This window comes from Rhinolophus ferrumequinum, chromosome 28 (genome assembly GCF_004115265.2).
Source record: "Rhinolophus ferrumequinum isolate MPI-CBG mRhiFer1 chromosome 28, mRhiFer1_v1.p, whole genome shotgun sequence".
Lineage (NCBI taxonomy): Eukaryota > Metazoa > Chordata > Mammalia > Chiroptera > Rhinolophidae > Rhinolophus > Rhinolophus ferrumequinum.
The window spans coordinates 2,414,536-2,438,695 of NC_046311.1; the positions used below are offsets into that span (position 1 = coordinate 2,414,536).

The 24,160-nt window shown below is 43.3% G+C and overlaps 1 protein-coding gene across 1 annotated transcript in view; it reads right to left on the bottom strand.

The window, feature by feature from the left end:
- ADAMTSL3 (ADAMTS like 3) overlaps nt 1-24,160 on the bottom strand; it is a 187,217-nt gene that overhangs the window by 100,088 nt on the left and 62,969 nt on the right. The window contains exons 5-7 of the mRNA XM_033100157.1: nt 19,562-19,607; nt 12,021-12,257; nt 6,427-6,553 (exon numbers count right to left, since the gene is read on the bottom strand). Coding sequence (XP_032956048.1) covers nt 6,427-6,553; nt 12,021-12,257; nt 19,562-19,607 — 410 coding nt within the window. The remainder of the gene's footprint in view (nt 1-6,426; nt 6,554-12,020; nt 12,258-19,561; nt 19,608-24,160) is intronic.

Consider the following 24,160-nt stretch of genomic DNA (forward strand, 5'->3'; position numbering starts at 1 on the left):
GGGTTTCACTTGTTTGATTTTGCAATCGCTGGGTGGACCTACGGGCTCATTAAGTTGCTTCCATTCACTCCCCTCCCACACATAAATGCTCAAGTCCAGCTGGTCCGTCATATTTTTTCTATGTCTCATTTCCTGCCACAGATCACAGCTTTGCTAAGTAGCAAGATGTACAGGAAATAAATTGTCCACACAGTATTAACTAATCAATAAACATCAGTTCCAACCCAGAAGGACTGTAATTTATATCAGATCGTTTATTTTCACTAGAAAGTCCCAGTAGAACTACACCAACCTAAATATATACATGCCCTGGTAACAGAAGGAAAGGGATGTTTTAGTTATACTTTCACAACCTCATTCCCACTTTTGTATTTCTGATTTTTGTTTTTTGATATTTTAAATGTGGTTGGTTGGTTTTTTGCTGAACAAAACTTTCTGTCAAGCATTTTTCATGTTACTTTTTCTTGATCCTGCATTTATTTTCTCCTTCTGCTGTTTAGATTTAAACACACACATACACACACACACACACACACACACACACACACCCTCCCCCACTACCCACTCACAAGATACAAAGGAGTTTTTTAAAGAGAAAGAAAGGAATATGAATAAATGCTAATGCTAATAATAACCCTAGGGAAACAATGCAAAGACTACTTATTTTCCTGTAAAACGAGAGAATGGGTGTGAACGCATTTTGTAAACTGAAAAACAATGGTGTCTGTTAATGCTCTCACACACCCATAACCACTGGCATTATTTAGACTCAAACGAGTTAGCTGGTGTGACATTGCACAGAACAGGGGCTGACAACTTTTCAAAAGTAGGGTAGTCAAGTGTGACTCAAGTTCATCTGTCACTCTTTGGGGACAAAGGGGGATTGTGGAAGGGGAAAGAAGGAAATTCAAAGTGTGACTACATTGATTCTACACCTGGAGGGCTGTCTAAACACTGCCTTTTGCAAATCAAGGCGGGGTAACTGAAATGTGCCGACGAGCAAAGATGGGGAAAAGTAAAAACCAGAAATTAAAAACCATTTTTCAAAAAGTAGAGGAGGAACACCGCAGGGATTTGACCCGGCTGCAAGCTGAAAACTGCCGTGGATACCTACACCTGCCCTGCTATGCCATTCCCTCACCCCGACGCCCTGGGACAGAATGCTCAGGACATCTATTATTGTTGAATCTGCAATAAGGATCCTTCAGCCTTTCACACGCGTCTGTCTGTGCAGAAATATCTGCTCCCATCCTGGAGGCACATTCATTTACCGTCTTAAAATGCCTTTACCTCAAGCTAGCATGGTAACAGGCGAGCAACGCCCACTTCCGAGCTCATTTCCAGGACCAGCTTATGAACAGCATGAAGTAGAAGGGGCTACGTTATACACAGCCTCGAACAACCACTTTTGGTCCAGAGGGTCCCCAGATTCATGGTACACCTCTTCTTTGCTGCCCTTCATAATGCATCTAAGAAATCAAGAGCCTGGCGACGATTCAATAGTCATTTGCTTTCTCACTCTGTAGTGGGATGTAAGGGGTTCAGAATATGTCACCCCAAAAATGTCTTCATAGAAGATCTTGGATCTTCTTTCCCTGACCTCCATTCAAATTCCCAGATCTATTTCTTAAGAAAAACAAGGAATAAATGACAGATATACTCAAAACGCTTTCAGAGCGTTAGGTCTTATAAGTCATGAGCGCTAACACTCGAATACGTAGATGAAAAGGCCAAGGTCCCGCTAAGCTAGTACCTCGCCTGGGATCACAGGCTGCGGTCAAGCCGAGGTGATTACCCCCGTCTCTGGCTTCTAGAACAGCTCTGATGCACATTATTCAGTCCCACTGAACTAACATGAAGCAGCGGCGTCTCCATCAAAGAGCCTGTATTCATTCTGTGGACATTGACTGAGCTCCTCTGCTGTGCTCGTGGACACCCTGGGAATAAAAGGATGGAAATGGCAGACATGGCGCCCCCTCTTGCAATGCCTGACCAGTGGGAGAGACCAGTAGGCAAATTAATAAACAAAACAACTACGTCTTACAATAAAGGTTTAGCAGGAACTAGGAAAAAGAAGGGCTGACTTCAGGTGGATTGGTCCAAAACAAGCCTCCCTGAGGAGGTGAGCCCTGAACTCAAGGATGAGAAAGAGGTGCCGTGTGAAGAGCAAGGAGAAAGCATATTCCAGGTCCATTGACTGGTCAGTGCCAAGGCCCACAGCAGGAAAGGCACGTGGCATTCTAGAATTTTCCAGCATGTGAGTCTGACAGAAGCCTCCTGAACAAGGAGCGGAATGCATGACATGACACAGGAGCCAGATTACGCACGACTTTGAAGGTCAGGGAGAGGGGTATGACTTTAGCCCAAGTGTAAAGGCCACGCAGGAAGAGGGTTTAGGCAGGGAGTCTGTGGTCAGTCTGGCTATTGTGTGAAAAACAGAACCTCTGACCTTCCTTCTCAACAGGCTCTGCCATGTCATTTTCCTCTTTCTCTTCATGCAGAGGACGCAGAAGACACACACAAACACACGAGGGAAAAACTAGGCAAAGAATGAGCCCCCAGGGCTCTTATTTCCATGCCATGCTCTCTCTTCCTGAAGGAAATGGAGCGAAATAGCCCATTAAATGAGCAGGGCGCTTGGTTTGAACATTCCTTTACCACCCACAGTTCTAAGGGTATTCTCTCTCGGGATCTCGCCCTAGAAAGATGAATGCGGAAGCAGAAGGAGATAATATACGAATACGAGAGAGGAAGGTTAGCAATCCCTTTATAGCTGATACCGCCCTCCTCTTCATGGAATAAGTTAAATGTATAGATTGTTTTGGGGAGTGATGGTCAGAGGGAAGTGAGTGGTGTTTGAAGAGAAACTGTCCTGAGAATCACCCTGTGTCCGCCGAGCCCTGGACTCTCTGTGTCGGGAGTACCAAGGGATGCTTCGTAAGAAGGTACAATTATGCCATAAGGCCAAACGCTGAGGCCAGCCTTCGGCATCCCTGTATCCGCAGTGCCATAGGTACTTAGTTGCCACCAGGTAGAAATGTGACACGCTGAGCTAACTTATTTATTTGCGTCACGCGTGCGTGCCCTTATGTGGACAAAACCTACGTCAGGGACACACCTGGAAATACAACTGAGTCCCTACGTGCCAAGCCATGCCTCTCCAAATGACGCGTCTGCTTCGATGTCGTTGTTCTTCGAATTCTCTCTCTTTCAACACTGAACGGCCTCTAGTCCCCTGTTCTGACATCCAAAGCTGTTAGTGCCAGCTGTTACTTCAGTCTCTTTCCTCCTCCCTGCGAACAGGAAATTTATGTGTTGTATCTGGATTGGTTTCTGATTTTTCCCATAGCAAAGGTTTTGGCTCCCGGCTCCTGCACCTTGATGCTGCCTCCCTCACTGCGTGATGGAAACGGAGCCTGTGAGCCACCAGGGCAGGGCCGTGCCAAGAGCGTCTCACTGCCATGTCCTCGCTCAGCGTGCGTCCTGGGGAACTCAGGAATGAGGGCTTGGCAAGGTGAGGATGGAGGAGCGTCGTGGACTCCACAGGACTCCCAGGGATGGACACTCAGGGAGAGACATGGCTCCGTTTTCCACACTGCTTTCACACAAAGCCTGATTATAGGGAAGTGCTTCCATATGGCCCACGGAAACTCCCAGCCAAAACCGGTTTCAGCGGCCCAGCTTCAGAGCCATGACAGACAAGAAGGGGCTGCAAGGAAAAGCAAGGGCAAAAAGCAATCTTTGCTCCCTGTGGCCTGAGCCCAGGCACACACGTCCAGAAGCTGATGAGACCGGAGGCGTGTGGGATGCCACGGCTTTGACCAGGCCCCTTCACCCACGGTGTGCAGGGACCTGTGCGATCCGGTTGCATTTTCTTTGCAGGAATTCACCAAAAAGATTAGGTTTTCTGGGGGCTCTTAAGCTGGAATGTTCTTAACTGGCATCAGGGGGGTCTCCGAATCCCTCAAAAATCAGAATGGCAAGTTTGGGGCTTATGGCAACACATGCATCTTCCTGGAGAGAAAAATGAGTAACTTTCAATTGATTTCCAAAAGGATCTATAATCCAAAAATTGAAAATCAATGTGTCTGTGTCTGTGTGTGTGTGTGTGTGTGTGTGAGAGAGAGAGAGACAGAGAGAGAGAGAGAGAGAACACATGAACACGAGTACCTTACTAAGCGTGAGGAACTACCAGTTTACAAACAGGCAGAGACCCCTTTCAGCCAACACCACACTCCATCCCATCTTTTCCAGTTTCAGTTCCTCTTCTGCACACTTTTCCAAAAAGACTGGTTTCTTGACCCAATGTCACTCAGCTCCTGCCCTGGTTCAACTAGAATTATCTCATATCTAATCTCATTGGGACCCTGACAAGAAGTCTTTTTGGATGAGATTGCCGCACATTTTAAGGCCAACGTTACCGCTAGGTGTCGGCTCTTCCTCTCCCCCTTTAGTCTTCTCATTCAAAAGCCGTCCTGAAGTAACCCTTCCCAGAGCCGCTGTCTCTTCACTGGCTTCCTTTAACGTTGGTTCCTCCAACAATTCACTGCTTTTTGTGTTTTTTTGACACTTTTCAACACGGTTTTTTCCTCCAGACCTATCAATATCTCTTTTAAAAACAATGACCCAAATTGACTGATTGTCAATTTAGAAACCCGTTTACAAATATCCACATTTACATTTAACATAAGTAAGAGGTGTGGCACCCTTTGGGACCCAAACGAGTACTGCTGCTACTGAAAACACAGGTAGTATTTCCTGAGCACTCTCGGGCCACACGCGTTGGGAACGGTCAGTATGATTGCTTTAATCTCAACAACTCTCCAACGGTGGGGCTACTGCTATTTCCAGTTTAAAATTAGAAAAACCAAGATGAACAGACAAGTTAAAAACCTGCTCTGCTTTCACAGCGAGTAAGCCACAGACGGAGGACTTACCATCTGACCCTAGACTCCAATTCGTGACCACTTCCCTCCATCGTCTTTCATAATTAATCATGGAGATGTACCTTAACATCTCTGGTCTTTAGTTCTCTCATCTGTAAAATGGGTTCGACAAGCTCTAAATTATACTGCAAGGGGGCTGGTGGAATTCTTTGATAGGCACGCTGCCTGAAGAGCACTTCAGGAATTAGAAAGCATTACGCCAACATGCGTAATAACAGAATGGATAAAATGCTATCTACTTGGTTTCTGAGCTCGTTCGGGGCCTGGGTGTCACACGCCACAGTTCTGAACACTGCGGCAGTGCCCTGGGAGGAGCTGCCCTTGTGGAACGAAGGGCACAGTTTCATAAGCAGTACCCCTTCTCCTTTATCACCTGGGATGTGGAAGTGCTGTCTGAAGGTGCACTAGTGACTTTGCAGCCACGGAGCTGAAAGCTGCACTCTAAGGCTGATGTAGGCGAGAGAGAGGAACCTAGATCCTTAACGACACAAACAGCTTCTCCAGCCAGATTCTTGTGGGAAGAGATACATCAACTCCCACACGTGCAAGTTGAGTTTTCTGCAATTTGCAGTAGAATCCGTTCTTCACTGATTCAAAGCCAGGTCCTTCCAGAAGACCACTGACTGGAACCTCTGCAAATTCATGATTTCCAATCTCAGCTAGGTCCTCACAGCTTCCCCGCTATCCTTTCACTGTCTTTGGTAAGTTCCTTTTCTCCTTCCTGACAGGAAGCTGCTCTTCAGTCTCTGAGAGCCCTCACTCCTCTGAGCAGCTGACTCTGCATCCTAATGAACAAGGTCAAAGCCAATAGGCTGGAACCCAGTTAATTCCTCACCAAGGTTTCCAACTGTCTCTGCAGTTGTCCAGGTCTCGACATGGTGTGGGTGTGTGCCCCTCCTTGGGTTCTGCGGAAATCTTTCCCCCTCTACATTCTCACCATCTGTCACTCTTCGATTCATTGCAGGTAGGCTTTGGTTTCAGCCTGAAATCCATTGGAACTACTCTTCCTAAGGTCACAAATGATCTTCAACTCGCCAAAGAGAAATCTCTGAACCCTTATACCATTTGACCTTCCAACAGCATTTAACATGACTGACCATCTGAATGACATTTTCTACCTTGTTAGCAATCAAAGGGAGGCCAATAAAAGAAATTATTACTTCCTAAAGTAAAAAAAGAAAAAAAGATCAGCAAATATTTTTAAAAAAGAAATTTACCTAAAAAAGAAAAAAAATCAGCAAATATTTTTAAACAGTCATACTCTGTGTTGGCAAACGTCCACAGAAACAGGTACTCTTGGAAGACATCACAGGAACAAAAATTTTATAATACATCTTTTGGAAGAAATTTGACTTTCAGAAAACTAGTCGAAAGCTCTTTCCGACTAAAAAGCTTAGCATTAGGAAAATGTTATTCTGGTAACAGACAGTCTACAGCACATTTTGTTTTATGGGGACGTTGAATTGGGTTTCAAACCTACTTTTTTCAGGAGAAACGTGTGACTTCGATTGTCCCCGCACAAGCCTGCAGGTGGAGCCGTCGCCAGCACAGATGCCACAGTTGTCTTCTTTGGTGCGACTGCCCAGGTGCCGGTCACAGCCCACCACCTGAGGACAGAAGAGAGGTGTCAGGGCTGGGTGTGAAAATGGGCGGTGCACCTGGCTTTCTTTCAGGACTTGTATTTATGGGGTTATCCTTCTTTGATTTGTGAGTTAGCTCTCTTTTATGAGAACACAGACTTAAAACTGAATGATCTGAAGTTTTACAGGACAACATTATATGTATGCTCCTTATGCAAGACCCACATAATGAAAAGGGAGGAACTGAACCTGTGCCCCCACTCCTGTTCTCTTATTTATATTTTTACTCAGATATTTGTATGCACATAAAATGAATGTTTCCTCTCCCCCTGCTTCTCGCCTTTGCTCTCTCCCTACCCCTCCACTCATCCTATATTCTCGTTTCCTCCCAAAACGGCCACTATCCTGAAGTGAATGTATAACCTTTGGCCCGTAATTTTACTTTAAGTACTTTTTTCTGTTTTGATCTCAATCTCCCCATACCTATATCTCTTTACAGTCTATATCTGTTTCTTAATATTTCCTCTTTATCATTATTGATACCTATACCTGTCTGTCTCCACCTCTGTCTTTATAAACTATTCTTAGAATGTAATAAAGGAGTGAATGAGAGAGGTGTCTCATATAGGATTAGCTTCAACTGCTGTCTTTTGGACTCTTGTGAATGATTATTTTGGGGCATTATTTGCATATGCATATAAATTTGCTAGATTTTTTTTAGCTTCCTCCTGTGACAAAAAGGGCTATATTTCCTTGTATTAATATTTTGCAAGTATGTCTTTAACATAATGTGCCCAATGATTTTATTATGTTAAAGACATATTTGCAAAATATTAATAAAATATTAATACAAGGAAATACAGCCCTTTTCATCTACTTCTCCATTCTCACGCATCTTTATTTGTGTTTAGATACCTGATGTCTATGGGAAGGGACTTTGGAGACGGACAGCCCGCTGACAAAATCTGATCCACCCTGCCACATCGCTTCCTAGCTGTAGGACATCAAACAACTCGATTTTGCAGAGACATTTTCCTCAAGAATAAAATAGGGGTATAATAATATGAACTTCACGTAGGGTTTAGTAAGGATTAAATGAGGAAACATATGTAGCACCCTTAGTATCGTGATTAGACCATTATAAAAGGCTCAAAACAATGAGGGACAATTTTATTATGTCTTTGTTTTCCCCCGGTTCTGACTCCTGGGTGGAGAGAGCCTTTGTGTTTCAGAGTGCGGAGCTGCTGAATCAGACTCCATACCCAAGGTGTTGAAGAGAATATAAAAGTGAAGGAAGTTGAAACCACCCACAGACGATCCTTTCCAAAATTTCGCTGCTGAAGGGAAGGAGAAGGATCCAATGAAAGCTTCAGGGAGAGTTAGGAAAAGTTCCAAGGAAGTGTAAGGAGAAGCCTATGATTAGAGATATTTTCAAATTCACATGGGCTGTCGTGAGCAAAGGGTTTGCATGTGTTCTACGTATTTCCAAATGGTGAACGTTACAGGTTCGAGCCTAATTTTCAGTCAATATGAGAACATCTGAACAGTACGACTTGTCCAACAATCAGGACTCAGCCATGGGCCAGGAGACTTCCTGGTAAGGACTTTGGAGAGTGGACCAAATTATTTGAGTAGCTGAATCCAATGCCTTTGGAGATCCTTTAGTCTTGATTGTATGATTTTATAAAGATCGTAAGAAAATAGTAATCACCAGGTCACCAAACCCACATCTTACTACTATGCTACACTTTCCTCACTTTTAGTATCAGCAGATGGACCACAAAGAACCCAGTGACAGGGACCATTATATTAATGCTTACACGTACATGTGGAATGACTTAAGAGTGACTGATTCTGGAAACACACTTGCATGGTTGGGATTCAGTCAATGAGTATCTTGTGTCCATGCAACTTTCTCCATGGGGAGCAATTCCACTATTAAATTCTAGAAACACGGTTCCTGGGCCAAGCTCTGTCCTCACACATTCGGGTCCCTGAGCAGTTTGCATTTCATGAGAATGAGAATCGTCCTCTATCTGTCCATCCAGGAAGGGTGTGGGCCTAGCAGCGGGGATGGACTTGTTTTGAGGAGTGTTTCGGGCCTTACAAGATCTTGGGCAATCGGATACCTCCCAGAGCTCATATATGTGTTCCACAATTTTTTTTAAAAGCTACAGTTCATCCAAATCTTACAGCCAAAAAAAAGCATGTGAAAACATCTCAGGAAAATAATATCTGAAAAGAAGGTCTAGTTGCCTTGTGATTCACAGGGTGTAAACCAGAATTACCCTTGAAACTGAGGGACTACTGAATTTTGGCTCTCAGATCCCACCATAATCAATGCTAAGCAAGTTTTAAAAGCTGCCTGAAGTGTGTTCAATTTCTGTGGCATCTCCTGGAGTTAAGATCTCTAATTACAATGATTTAAAAACCCCTAATGGAGAAACGTATCAATAAAATTTATTAACATCTCTTAAAGAACCGATTTCTATAGAGCCAGGCAGTGCAGAGTATAAATTAGTAAGACAAGATTTGTATCTCACAGTGTAGTTAATGAGACAAGTTACACAACGTTGGAGATAACATAAACAAATATTTAAAATATATGAGCCGCGCTTTTTGGAAGAAAAGCTCACATATAAATCATCACTTCAGCTAAGGATTATTTCACAGTTCCCGCGCATGATTTCCTAATCAGCTAAAAGAAGATAGTGTTTAAATAAGTGACACTGCTCCAAATTAAGCAACCTATGAATTTTCTGGATAAGTCCAATGCAACCCTGTAAGAACCAAACAGTTTTTTGAATCCACGTCTGTTTCAAGATTCCTGAAAATTGGATTCTCCCTTAGGAACAACTGTAACATTCCTGCCTTAAAAATCAGAGTCGATGGAGCTATGCTAATCACTAAGGACACTCACGAACATTCGCTTCTCATCGCAGCCGTGGGAGGGCTGCACTTCCCCAGCCCTTAGAAGTTAAGTGTGGTCCTGGGCTATCTTGGGCCATGGCGATAAACATTTAAGTGTCTGTGCCACTTCTGTAAGAAGCTTTACATGTTAGCCCATGAGTCACAAATTCCCCTCTCACTACTGTAGCTATTACAGAAAACATGTTTGAATAAAACCTCTCTCCGTCTGTGTCTCTCAGGCATTCCAAGAGCGGAGACCCCTGCTGACCTGGGATGGACAAGTAGCATCCGCGAGAAGTAATCTTTGTTTCAAACCACTGAGCTTTGGGGACTGCTGGTTACGGCCAGAAGAACACCAGCCGGTACCACACAGGAGTACAATTGAACCATTAGTGGAAGCAGCAGGGTCACTAACAGCAAGGTGCTATTTTCAACTGGACATTTCACATTCACATACAGATTTCTGGCTGCTATGGACAAATAAAAACTCTGGCATGTTGATGGCCCGTTTGGGCAATAATGATGTATCCATGAGGGATTTTCATGGTGGGGGAGGTGGTGTGTCTGTGGGGTGGGGAGATATGAGGAATCCCCGTGCCTTCCACTCAATTTTGCTCTGAACCTAAAACATTCCGTCTATTTTAAGAAAACATAAGGGACAGAAGAGTTCAAGAAGAGCCTGGAAAGGCAAGCAAGGGTCCTTCCGGATTTCATCATCAATGCAATGGCAAGCCATTGAAGGATTCTGGTGGGAGGAGTGAGAAACTGATTGAAGGTTTAAGACAATCACTCTGGAGCACAGGGAACCGCGCCAATAACAGCATAATAACTATGGGTGGTGACAGCTGGTTACTGGACGGATTGTGGTGATGACTTAGTAAGGTATACAAATGTCGCATCGCTGTGTTGTATACCTGGAACTAACATAATATTGTGGGTCAACTATAGTTTAAAACAAATTAATAAAAAATAAAAAGACTAGGGGCCGGCCCGGTGGCTCAGGCAGTTGGAGCTCCGTGCTCCTAACTCCGAAGGCTGCCAGTTCCATTCCCACATGGGCCAGTGGGCTCTCAACCACAAAGTTGCCAGTTCAATTCCTCAAGTCCCGCAAGGGATGGTGGGCTGTGCCCCTTGCAACTAGAAAAACGGCAGCAGGACCCAGAGCTGAGCTGCGCCCTTCACAACTAAGGCTGAAAGGACAACAACTTGACTTGGAAAAAAGTCCTGGAAGCACACACTGTTCCCCAATAAAGTCCTGTTCCCCTTCCCCAATAAAATCTTAAATAAATACATAAATAAATAAATAAATAAATAAATAAATAAATAAATAAATAAAAAGACTAATATTTCCTAGCAAAACAGAAAAAAAGGCTCTCACTTTGGCTGCTGTGTAGAGAATGGATCTGAGGGGGACAATTTGGAAGCTGGGAAATCAGGACAGGAGTCTATTAATGTAATGTAAGGTCAGAGTAGTTGGCGGAGGCTTAGACTAAGAAGGAGGTTAGCGGAGACAAAATGAAATGGTGGACTCAGAATAGACCTTGAAGGTCAACCTGACAGGAGCTGGCAATGGATTCGATGTGTGGGTTCAATGAGAAGAATCGAGAATGACTCTGGAGTTCTGAGACTCCTTTTCTACATGAAAGGATAAGGGAAGGAAAAGCTGGTGTGAGGCACAAGATCGTGGTTTGTCTCTGAGCCTGTGACGTGTGTGAGATGCCTGGTAGGACCTGACACTTGGTAGGTGGTGAGCTTCTTCCTTTGCTGTTGTTGCTACTGTTTTTGATCTGAGCATACCAGGATAGATGGAATACTAGCCATTCATTATTTTACATTTTTCCTCCAGAGATCAAAGGAACGGGGGTGGAATCCTATCCTTTCACTGCCATCCCCATCCTGTCTCAGCAACCCGTCATGGGGCCCTGATTTCTCACCCCTTGACAAGCTGCAAGGGGGGGCGGGGGGGTTACTTAGGCCTCTGTCACGCGCATCACAGCTCTGCAAAGTCCACTCTGAAAAATCTGCTGGCATGCATTCATGCTAATTTTTCAGCAAATAAGTCATTGCTCCTAAGATCCAAAACAATGAATTAGTTTTAGTAAAACAGTGACTCAAAAGGCTCAGAGAACCGACCACCCTTCCAAAGTAATGGTTCTCAGAGTAGGGTCCCTGGACCAGCCACCTCAGCATCTCCTGGGAACGTGTTAGAAACGCAGGTTCTCAGATCCCCCCACGCCCCCAGACGCACCGGAGCAGCAGCTCTGGGGTCAGAGCCCAGCATGCTGTGTTTTAGCAAGTCCTTCAGGTGATTCTGACACACATGCAAGCAGGAGACCCACTGACCTGGCAAAATCATGAGAGGTCACATATGGCAATCTTTTAATTCTACATAAGCAAACATTTGCACTATTTTCAATTAGCAAAACACATTTTAAAGGCAAGTCATACTCTCGAAAATATTTTTTATCTTAACATTGTCAAAGATGATATTTCATCGGCATGAACAAAAAGAGTAAAGCAGGCCCATTGCGAGTGGGCGTGACACATCCTTGAACCAGGGGACGGAGAAGCAGGTGTGGCTTACCTGACAAATGCCACTGATACACATGTCCAAGGAGTCAGTGTTGCAACGAGTTCCGTCCAGGACCTTGGGTGCCAGCTCCACGACCAAGTTTTGTCCGCGTGCATGACACTTGAGTGCGCAGGGGGCAGTGGGATCATTGTATCGTGGAAGCCACTCGTAGTAACGCCCCTGATACTGGACGTCATTGTAGGCCGAGCACTGCTGAGCCCTGAAATCCTCTGCATCGGGAGGGCAGTCCTAGAGACAGAGAAAGGGCCCCACGCACATCCCCCAGTGAGACGGGACAGCGAAAGGCTGGACACATTCACCAGAGCCCCACACGACCAGGCGATGCAGTCACCTCATTCCTTCATTTTCTTTTTTTAATTCAAAACTAAATCTGTAGCGGTGGAATTCTACCGAAACCTCCACAACCATGTTCTTATGCAGGGGATCGATCACCTCGTTTATCCTGATCACTCTTCCACCCGAGTGTTTTTTTCCCATCTCACGAAAGCTTACACCATGCACATGCCAAATTTCACCCTCTTTTAACCCTCTCAAATACACAGTTGCAAATGCATTGCACCATCTCCTTCTTTTTGAAAACGAGAGAAACAGGATGCTTTCCATTTTTCCAGGTGATTCAGTCTTCCTTGGGAATATTAGCCATCACCCACACCTTCAGGAGTCATTTCAGTGTGAAGGATTCCTCACCCCTACTTTAACTGGCCCCAAACGGCTTTGCTTCCTGACGCCTTGTGTGTGTTTTTTTGTTGCTGTTGTTTATTTCATCGGCCTTTCCTCCCTTGTCTCCAGGTCCCCAGACCCTCCTCTTCCCTGGAACCAACTGCCTGCCTGCCTCCCACTGCCTGAAGGATGGAAAAAGATAGTGTAGCTTTTCCAAATTCTGTCTACCACAAAAGCAAATGAATTCTACAGTAACGCCCTAGGGAACTCTCATCAGAACAGTAAGTTGTGTTTGTATGAGAGTTGATGACTCAAGACTTAATTTTTACTGAATTACTGACCCCTCCCATCCCATATTTCCAAAGCAAGATGCTAGATGACAAAAACGTTATTTCACTCTTCAACTCTGAGCACAAACTTCCCAATTAATGGTAATTAATCATATACAAAAAATGTCCCAATTGAACAGCACAAGTTACAGAAAGGCAATCTATTATTGAATATATTGTCCTCATTACAGAGATAATTAGAGTGGGCTTCTGGGCCCAGTAAATGATGGCCCCTGATTAAGGCAGCCTTGTAGCTGGCTAATACCGTCTAATTTACCAGGGCGTTTACTGACATCCTTCCTCCTCTACCACCCTGTGACCTGGCTAGGCCTGGATTATCATTTCCCTCATTTCAATAAATGGAGAAAGCGGTGACATACAAAATCTGTAGTTCATGAGCCCAAAGACACACAATTGGAACATGACAGAGCCAAGGCTCATTCCCAAAGTAACAAGCTTTTCCTTATGTGATACTGCTTTCTAGTAACCTTGGAGGATACTGACTACTTACCTTGAATGCTGTCATTGAGTTGGCACCCTACCACTGTTAACAGTAAGCCTGTTAGTCTGATTCAGCTGGGTCCCACGCCCGGGTGCAATCGAGGGATTCTTGTGTCTTAAATCGTTTAATAAAACTTTCAGGAACGTTCTTGGGCTTTCCTTTCCCTAAGAAACATTTCTTGCTATCCGTTAAATTCAAGACAACACTTATGTATTAAATCTACTTCATGGGCTTTGCCTAGCTTACAGGCAGGCTATAGAGAGAGCAAAAGAAGAATACACACCACTGCTTGTTACCTTATTGGAGAGATACAGCATGCACATGTGTGAGATACACGGACACAGTGGGTCATGATCAGTCTTTGCTGACTTACAGCAGGACTTTGCAAGCAAGAAAATAAAACTGTTATTCAAGAGTTAAGTTAAAAACTGATGAACTGAAATTAATAAGGAAAAAAACAGATCTAATAAGGAAATAGATTCTAGATCAGAAGACTTGACTCGGTCAGGAAGGGGTAGCCAGCCTGGAAAGCAGAGAAAAGAAGGAGAAGAAAGAGGAAGAGAGGATGTAGGAGGAGGAAGAGGAGAAGAAGAGAAAGGGGGAGGAGGAGGAGCATACAGGAGAAGACCACCCTGAACACAGGGGTCTCTTTTCCTTCCAAAAGCCACCAGAATACATAAACGATCTCATGGACAACTGAAGCAGAGAAGCCAGGCGAGGGAGATTATCTAATAAGCCGAGTATTTTTATACAAGACAGACAGATCATTACCTAAGAGATGATTTATCGCATAGGACTGGACCAAGCTTTAATATGGATTAGATAGCGAGTTAATTTCTCCCCAGATAACCACTAAGTCAGGACTCAGAGGAGAAATACAACTTTTGTACAAGCAAACTTGAACATTTTATGTTCTCTTCATATCCAAGCTGTAGTATGAGTTCAATTTTGTGATCCTCTCCTATAACATACGCCAAAATCTCTAGCATAAAAATAAATGATTGTAGCATAAAAAATAAATGCGTGAGCCACTGCAAGCTAGAGTAAGCAAATTACTTATCATGGGTAAGCGACACTTCAGACGGGATGCAAAGGATGGTGTGAAGTAAATAGGACAAGATACGAGAAACAACATGCGCAAAAGAGAAACGGCGGAAATAAATTGGGTATCTATGGGGCACACAGCCTGGACCAGGAGGGTGCAAGTTGTGACTTGAATAAGAGATAAATACAACCACTTTCTGGAGGTCCTTGAATGCAACTGAGGGGATTGAAAACACAATTGAGTAAGAGTCTACGGAAGGGCATGACATAGAAAAGGTGGCCTTTTGGGGCCAGTGATGGCAGGATGGACGAGAGTTCTGGAGGCAGACATGAGAGGAAGGGACTCTGGCCCAGAGTAGCAGCAGTGGCAATGGGAAGAAAAGAACTCCTCTGAGAGAAAAGTGTCGGAAATTAGTCTCTGACAGGATGCACAATACAAAGAATCCCATCAAGTGCCACCTCTTCTGGGAATCCGTCAGGGGGCCTCGGGACGCCGCTGTGCAGAAATAACTGCGTCTCCCTCTGTGCTCATTTATATAAAAACATGTTCATGCTACAAAACACTCTTACGAAATTATGGCATGCTTATTGAAAAAATATTATCCCTTTGCTCTCTTCTAGCATCGCCTTTAATCCCATAAACCCTGGTATAAAAAAATATGAGTAGTCAGTGAATTCAAGTATCAGACATGCACGCCTCCCCTTGGAAATTCTCCATTTGCTCTGCACTCCCCATGATAAGGATAATTCTTTGCCGAAGCCTCGGGGACCCAGCCCTGGCTGTGAGGGTGTCTGCTGAGCGCTCTTTGGGGGGTTATGTCTGAAGACCACCATCACGGGGGAGCCCCAGCACCACACACACGCATATTCTGTCTCCCTAATCATTCAGACCCTTCGGTCCAAAGCCCCACCTCCCCTGACCCGACAGAATGAACCCAAGGAGAGCCGCTGAACCGAAGCCTGATTTCTCCAGGCGGGCAGTGCACCCTCGTTTGCTGGTCGAGCCCTCCCTCCTGCCATAGGAGGCATGGTTTCCTGCACACCAGGGATGGAAGTTCTTGTCTTCATGTACACGCTCTGAATCGTTATCTCCATCACATCCAGACTTCATAACAAAAGAACATTCAGTCTTTCCTTAAGTGCCTGGAGCCTGTTTTGTGCTGAGGTGGGCAGAGGAAAGTCCTCAGGCTGGATCCTGCCCTGGGCTGGGATCCCCCCGCTCGCTGGAATGGAAGGCCTCTGGCACTGACGACTACAGGTCTGTCACTTCCTCTCAGCTGCCTCTCCTTCAGTCCCTTCTTTGCTCTTCCCTGACCTTGTCCCTTGTCAACTGCGACTATTCAGTGAGACCCTTCTTCCCGTCCCTTGCGTTGGAGTTTCTATAATGGTATCCATCAGTACACCGGTCCTCCAATTCCCTCTGCAATTCCTAGGCCCAGAGTTGGAGGACTTAGAGAATTCATAAGAACATGGCATTCATTTCTAGGCTTGCCATTGCACGCCCGAAGTTTCCCACAAAATTCCTCCTAGGGAAATAAGGAGCACTGCGACAGGTCTTTCACAGCTGCGGTGTCCAGGGCACCCTGCCACCTCCGTGTGCCAAGCAAGGATCGGCAGCCATACATACTCAAGCCGTGTTGCAGACCCACGGTGGGTAAATGCAGTCCCAGCTACAGTGAGGGTCTGCCCCTAGACGGGGCAATTATACACGATATTCCTGGGCATATACCAGAGAAATGCTCCGAGGATGTCACGTGCCATAAGCGGACGTAATCCCATGAACTCAGGGCATGAATACGGTCACATCGTCCCCTCCTGCCCCCACCCCACGTCATTATTTGAGCTGCTTCCTCATTTATTATTTGGGGATTCAGAACCATCGCGTGGAAATTGCCCCCTCTCCATCAGCCAAGGTAGTCAGAGGGCAAGGGCGGGGACGAGTCTGCAGCCCAGCTCACGTGGAAAGGGAGCTGAGTGCTGACCGGGGCGCCCTGCTCTTGCTTCTAGCATCCAGTCAGGGTCCTCAGTGAAGACGGGCTCTGCGGGCTCAATAGTCAGGGGCTTCCCTCGTCCCTGGAAATGGGGCCAGTCCCCCACTCTTCAGAGGGAAGCTGCCGTTCATGAATCCCAGATGAGGCATGCTTTGGAGGGAAACGCACTTCACGGGTCAACGCAGCCCACACCTGGGGGCCTGGGCACCCCATCTGATGGGACTTCCAGTCCCATCCAAGAGATATCCCATCGATGGCCAAACGCTCTATCAGCGAAGGCTGCTTTGTGGAGAAGCAGAAGTCCCTGCCGGTGAGCCCTGGAGACCTAACTGAATCCTTTTCCACCGGTTGCTAATACTTCTGAAGGCTCAGACTCCCAGCTTCGGGACCACGGAGTTTGTCACCTGTATGTCAGCTTTCTGACTCCTAAGTCAGTAATAACAACAACAGTTATAATACCAACAGCAGCCCACCACACAGATTAAGTACTTCTTAAATGCTAGGCATTGTTTTAAGTGCCCTCTTACGAATACACGAATTTAATCCTTATACTATCCCATCAACGCAGGTGTACATCTTATCTCCACACTGTTATGACACAATACTCCTAGACCCTTGTAACATTTGTGTTGAGCAAAGAGTCTGCTTTGCAATTAGCTAGAGCAGAGGGACACACACTCACAGACAGCCCCTAAACGGAAATCTCAGAATGTTACACCCTGGTCCGGGCCTTTAAAATGAATTCCCCTAGACAGTTTCACCGAGAATTGCTGGGGAGCAGACTGTTATGAAACGTATTCTTGAAAGACCGCAAGGAATTTGCCAGACCAATCTGCCTGAGGAGATGAGCTGTCCCAGTGGGTTAATCAAAAGAATGTACGGCTCTCCTCCTCCTCGAAGACGGTCATCATAAACAAGCCCCATAAATGAGCCCATTTTCCCCACCCACATTTGAGAGAGAAACATTTCTGTCCATGGCTGATATAAATAGGCTGAAAACATGGCCTGAGCTCCACAGTCAGAGGTCCTGCTAACACTGCCTGCTGTCCACTCCCCAGTGTAGACCCTGGACTACCCCCCACCCCCCCCCCCAAGGAAAAGCCTGGTCTGTAGAACAGAACTGCTTACCCAGGAGTGCAATCTCACAGCGCCCAGGACGGAGACGGAAGAGAGGGACTAAGCCCAGGAAGAAATTCAGCCAATTGAGAAAAGTGGATTTAAAAACCAACAACAAGAACAAATACCTAAATCTCACCTAGATCTCCAGATACTCAGGATTTCATTTATTTCGCCACTTTGATTTGGGTATGTATCCCTAACGAGACATGTTTTGTGCGGAAAACAGGATCGGTTCTTTCTGATGTTTGCATTTCAGATTTGTAAAGCAAAATATTTGAATCCTGTTTTTCAGTGTGGATCGATGTATCCTAAGAGTAAAGTTCATACATTATGGTAGGTCCTCAAAAAATTAAGAATAGAACTGCCATACGGATCCAGTTGTTCCAATTCTGGGTATTTATCCGAAGGAAATAAAACACTAACGCAAAACGATACACGTACATACATCCATATGTTCATTGCAGCATTATTTACAAATAGCCAAGCTATGGAAGCAACCTAAGTGTCCATCCACAGATGAATAGATAAAGAAGAGGTGGTGCATATATACAATGCGATATAACTCGGCCACAAAAAAATGAAATATTGCCATTTACGGCGACACAAATGGATCTTGAGGGCATTATTCTAAATGAAATGCGTCAGACAGAGAAAGACAGATAACATATGATTTCATTTATATGTGGTATATACAAGTACAGCAAAACAAACCAAAGACATAGATACAGAAAACAGACTGGTGGTTGTCAAAGGGGAAGGAGGGTGAGGGAAGGGTGAAATGGGAGAAGGGAATACATTGTGTGGTGACGGAAGGAGACTAGACGTTGGGTGGTGAGCACACAATGTGAAATACAGATGACGTATCACAGGACAGTACACCTGAAGCTTACATAATATTGACCAATGAGTTGACCAATGTCAACTCAATTACAAAAAAAGTAAGGTTTATAAACCCTTCCTTCGGTATGATTCTCTCAAGTCACCTCTAACTCTTCTTAACACATTTTGCAGTGAGTGGGTAGGACAGGCAGCTGGCGGCAGGAAAAAACAGTACCCGACCAGTTCCAGTCTTCCTACCGTTTCCCCGAAAATAAGACCTAGCTGGACAATCAGCTCTAATGTGTCTTTTGGAGCAAAAATTAATATAAGACCTGGTATTATATTATATTATATTATATTATACCAGGTCTTATAGCAAAATAAGACCCAGTCTTATATAATAGTATGTAAGACCTGGTCTTATAGTAAAATAAGACCTGGTATTATATTATATTATATTATATTATATTATACTATATTATTCTATATTATATTATATTATATTATATTATATTATATTATATTATATTATAGACCCAGTCTTATTCTACTATAAGAGTATAGTAAAATAGTATTATAGTAAAGTAAGACCGGGTCTTATATTGATTTTTGCTCCAAAAGATGCATTAGAGCTGATGGTACAGCTGGGTCTTATTCTCAGGGAAACACGGTATGTGTCCTGTGGAAAATAACTGTACCACCCTCGGCCCCAATGCCCTCATTTGCAAAAGAGAAATAACCACATCTTGGGTGCCTACATCTCAGAATGTGTGAGGGTCCAGTGAGATATTGCTTATAAAAGTGTGTGACCTTTGAAGGTATTTACAGGTATTTTTGTATTGTTTCTATGAATTCAGAAATTATTAAATACTTACCAAATTAGATCATAAATCTGAAATGGCCTAAAAAAGGTCATAGAAATGGAAGGTATGAGATATACAAAACCTGTGGTCGATTAAACAAATATTCAAATTTTCCACAAACGGCTACCAAGAGACCATTAGCTTTACAATACACATCGTAAGATTATACTTTAAAACATGAACATATTTCTATTACAGAACTTACATGATTGCTGCACGTCTTGTATCGAATATTCTGTCCTTCACAATTCCTAAAGGTAAAAAGTGGCGGGGGGGAGAAGAAAACAATGATTTCATAGAAGTGGCAAAGTTTAAAAAAAAAAAAAAAGCCAAAACAAGGCACTTACTGCCCATTATCTCTCAAAGATTCAAAGTTTAAATTCTGAGAAATAACTTGCAGGGATCAGGAGGCTACAAAGCCTCATGGCAGAGTCACTTTTAAAAGAGAGTGAATTCTTTAGTTGCATTAATGTCACAGCATTACTTACACATAGCTTTTATCCAGAAGTCCACATAACCACTGAAATTTAATGTGTGTGTGTGTGTGTGTGTGTGTGTCTGTTTTCCTATGAAAAAGAAGGGAAAGCTGCAGGCAGAAGCTTTTTGGGTAGCATGGCCCTGCAGGAGAATTTCTCTTCCTCACTCACTGAAGTAACCCAAGTTGGCTGGGCACTCCATGACCTTCTTAATCGATACAACCGTCTCTGTTAGAAATTTGCTCCAGGCAATGCTACTGTATTTTATTTCAACCACTGGCCTTACTAAATTGGACACTACAAAACAGCGTTGGGTCGCTTTCTTGGGATCCCAATCCTGTGGAGTCTGAAGTCATATACAGGCTTGAGAATATCCAGGGATGGCTGCCACATACCATGTCTTCTCCTCCAGCCACTTGCTCTGGGACCCTGCCATTCATTTTCCAGGCACACGTTCCCTCTGGATGTTTGCAATTCCATCTGGCAGGGACTTTCCTCAGTCAGAGCTTGCTGCTCTCTGTTTTACATTAACTCCAAAGAGAGCTGATGTATTAAATGGTACCTTTCCCAGTTTTTCAATGGAGTTATATATATTTACTCTTTATGTTTTCCTGGTCAATTTAGTGGCAAACTTGGAGCAACAAAAGCTAAATCATCTTGAATTAAAAGCCAATCAATAGTAGTTTAACATTGCAAAATATTTAGTTCTGAAAGAGTAGAAAAAAATTTACAGTGGATCTGAGATGAGTTTTTGCTGGCATGATTTAAATATGAGCCTATATGAAACGACTTACAGAGTTTACGTCAGCCATGTATTACTCATTGTACATACTTTCTGATGATTCTATTTTTATTGATTACCAAAAGCATAAGTGAAAACTAATAGTGTGCCAAGAAGTATAGGGGAGGAAAATCAATCATTCAAAATCCCATCACCAAGACCTTTACTCTCTTAGTATCTTGCCATTTAATTTTCCAGCATTTTATCCATGATTTATTTACAGATTACATACTGTTAATTTGTCATTGTATTTGTCTTAAAATAATTATTATAAGCATTTTCTCGCTTTATTAACAATTCTTCAGGAAAACAATTGTTATAATGACTACATCATAGTCCTAACTTTTTTGTAGTTTTGATTTTTAAATTTTTTAAATTGTGGTAAAACACACATACCACAAAATTTACCATCTTAACCATTTTTAAGTCTACTGATCAGTACTGTATGTTCACATTGTTGCACAGAATTACCGTTTGTGGTTATTTATGCTGCCTCCTCTTTTTCCCCTTTTAAATTCATATAGAGTAAAATTCACTTTTTTGAGGTGTATAATTTTATGAATTCTGACAAGCCCATGCAGTTGTGTAGGCACTGCCACAACCAATATGGGGAACGGCTCCATCACCCTATAAATGTCTCTGTGTTGCCCCTTGCAGTCAACTTCTCCCCACCCTCAGCCTCTGGCAACAACTGATTTGTTGTCTCTCCCATTCATTTTGCCTTTTCCAGAATGTCATATAAATGGAATCACACAGTATGTAGCTTTTGGAGACTGACTCCTTTCACTCAACACAATTCGAAATCTATCTGTGTTGTTACATGTATCAGTAGTTTGTTCCTTTTTAATTGCTGAGGAGTATTCCGTTGTTATTCCATTGTATGAGTCTGCAACAGTTTGTTTATCCTTTCACCAGCTGGGTATTGAGGTTATTTACAGTGTTTGGCAATTATGAACAAAACTGCTGTAAACATTCACGTGCAAGTTTTGTGTGAATATAACTTTTCGTTTCCCTTTTGGTAAATACTAAGTGGCATGGCTGAATCCGCTTCTTTTCATATATTAATAATATAATAATGCTTTTGCTAAACATCTTTCTGCTTTCATTTTTGTTCATATTTAGGATATATATCTAGAAGTGGAAAACAAAGGCCCGTCCTGTCATGACTTTTTTATGTACGAGCTTTGAACTCTTGGTTGGCTAAACAGTATTTGTTTGCTTTTTTAAACAGGGTACATGGCTGGTATATTGTTGAATCTTTACATTTCACATAGGAAAGGCAATGCAGCAAAATACATTACTTTTTTCATGATCCTTTTTCCTCAAAACTGTAGGCATGCTTCATTGACCTCTGACATTTACACTTGCAGAGGAGAAGTCTTCGTTTTATTTTTTTGCACATGTGTGTTATTTTCTTCTGCCTGGAAGTGTATAGTTGTTTTGTTAGTATTTGAAGTAAAAACTGTAGTCAGGATGGATCTAGTGGTGTGTTTGTTTTCATCATTTTTGACTGAAAGTGGTGGGCGCTTTTGACGGGAATACCTAGATTTTTATCCGCAGTGGTGCTGGCTCGTCTCAGATTGTGATTCTGATCACGGCTGATTCCAAACGCGCCCTCATTCTTAAGTCAGAGTTTCCCTCTCTGCTCCTACGACTTCCTTCTTGACCTATGGCTTTCTCTTACACATGTCTCATTGCTTTACCTTCTCGGATGCTTCCCAAGAAATCTCTGACAGGTATTCCTCCCCACGACTGCTTTCCTTTCTCTGTGGCGGCTCGTTGGTATTTTATTGTCAGATATTTGATACTGCTTGTTACTTTTTCTTTGCCATCCTTCTCAGATGCATCCTTCTTCATTTACATCTCACACCCTCCCCACCTGACCTTCTGTTCCAACTGCAGTATGTACCCATGGTTTCCTGACGTCTCGTGTTTTAGAAGGTGTGCGGGAGAAGGAAGTTTCGGAGTGAAAAGAACAGCATGATAGCTGCCTCCAAAAGCAGAGCCTAAAGGACAGTTATATTTCTGAACTGACCCAGTGAGTCGCCCCTTTTGAATAGCATTCTCTCAACTGTGGTCTAAAACATCTTCCCAGATTATGGCAATAGGCTGACCCAGTCTTAGCATTTGGTAACACTGAGTATTTCCATCTTGTGACTTGTCATAGGTACATGACTTTGAAACTTATTAAACTCTCGATGAGGCTACATCAACCTGTAAACATTCCAGAAGTAGCAAAGTGGGACACTGGCGGGATAACTGCATTAAGGTAGAGAAATCTCTCTTAGTCAGAGGGAAACGACCCCCCTCTCCTGGGAAACAACAGGTACGCCAGTGGACAAGATCATTTCCTTCCACGACTTATTTCATTGTGCTTTTTACATGTGGATAAAAGAAAATAAATTACAGAAAAAGTGAAAGGGGAATTTAAAGTGCTCTGCTTATTTTGGAAAAGCCCCAATCGAGGAAAGCAGCTAATAGATTCGGGAAGTGATAACCAAAAGCTTTCTGTATCATGCCAACCTATAACCCTAAAAAGCTTTTGATTCTAACTTCAAGGGGGCAGACAAATCAGAAAGTCGCTGTTTAAGAGAGTCTTAGAACTGATCTAAAATACTGAACGACAAAAACTGTTGAAACCTACAAAGAGTGACATCTTCTTGAAGCGTGCATTAGAACTTCAGAAATACGCGTTTTTCTGATGCCTCGTTGATAACTATTTAACTTTAGCTAATTCACTGAAAAACAAAACTACTTTTGTTAAAAAAAACCAACAAACACAAAAAATCATTTAAACTAAAAAGAAACAACATATCCATTGAAAGCAGCTTATGGTGGTGTCTCAACCTGCTGTGTAGACCACAGGTCTACACCCCACTGCCAGCTGCTTTGTCCTAACTGTGAGGCAGTGAATTGCATCCTGAGTGTTGAGCCTGAAGGTCTAACCCTAATACTTAAGTGTATCTCCACTATAAATCCCACGACAACTGCAGAAAGGTGATACGGAAAGACGGCATTTTATTGCATGAATTCTCAAAATATAAAGTGCCATTCTGGACTCCTTCCTCCTCCAACTACTTCTTAGAGCGAGCCCACTAAGTACCAGGATGTGCAAATAAAGACGCAGGGAGGTTACCTCTCGATTCCCTTATTAACAAGTCAGCAGTAAGGTTTATTTAACATCTGGCGTTTTTAAACTTCTATTTCACTCTGTCCAAACTAACATACACTGAGCCCCACTGACCGGCTTCTATTCATGTGGCATGCTTTGGTTACAATTTAGTATGAAAATGAATGACCACTTTATGAAACAGGCATAAAATGAAATGCAAGTTATTTTAAAGTTAAGGACACTGGAGTCCTAATTCCCCAAGCAGGAACCTGCCAGCTTATTCTGGAAATAATTCCTTTAGCTCAAAGCAACTGAGCTACAGAAATATTACTTCCAAGTTTTTAATTTCATTTTAATTATTTTATGCAAGAGCTAATGGTTATCGGGATTATATGAAATTTCAAGAACATCGTTTCACAAGGATGTATTTTTCTA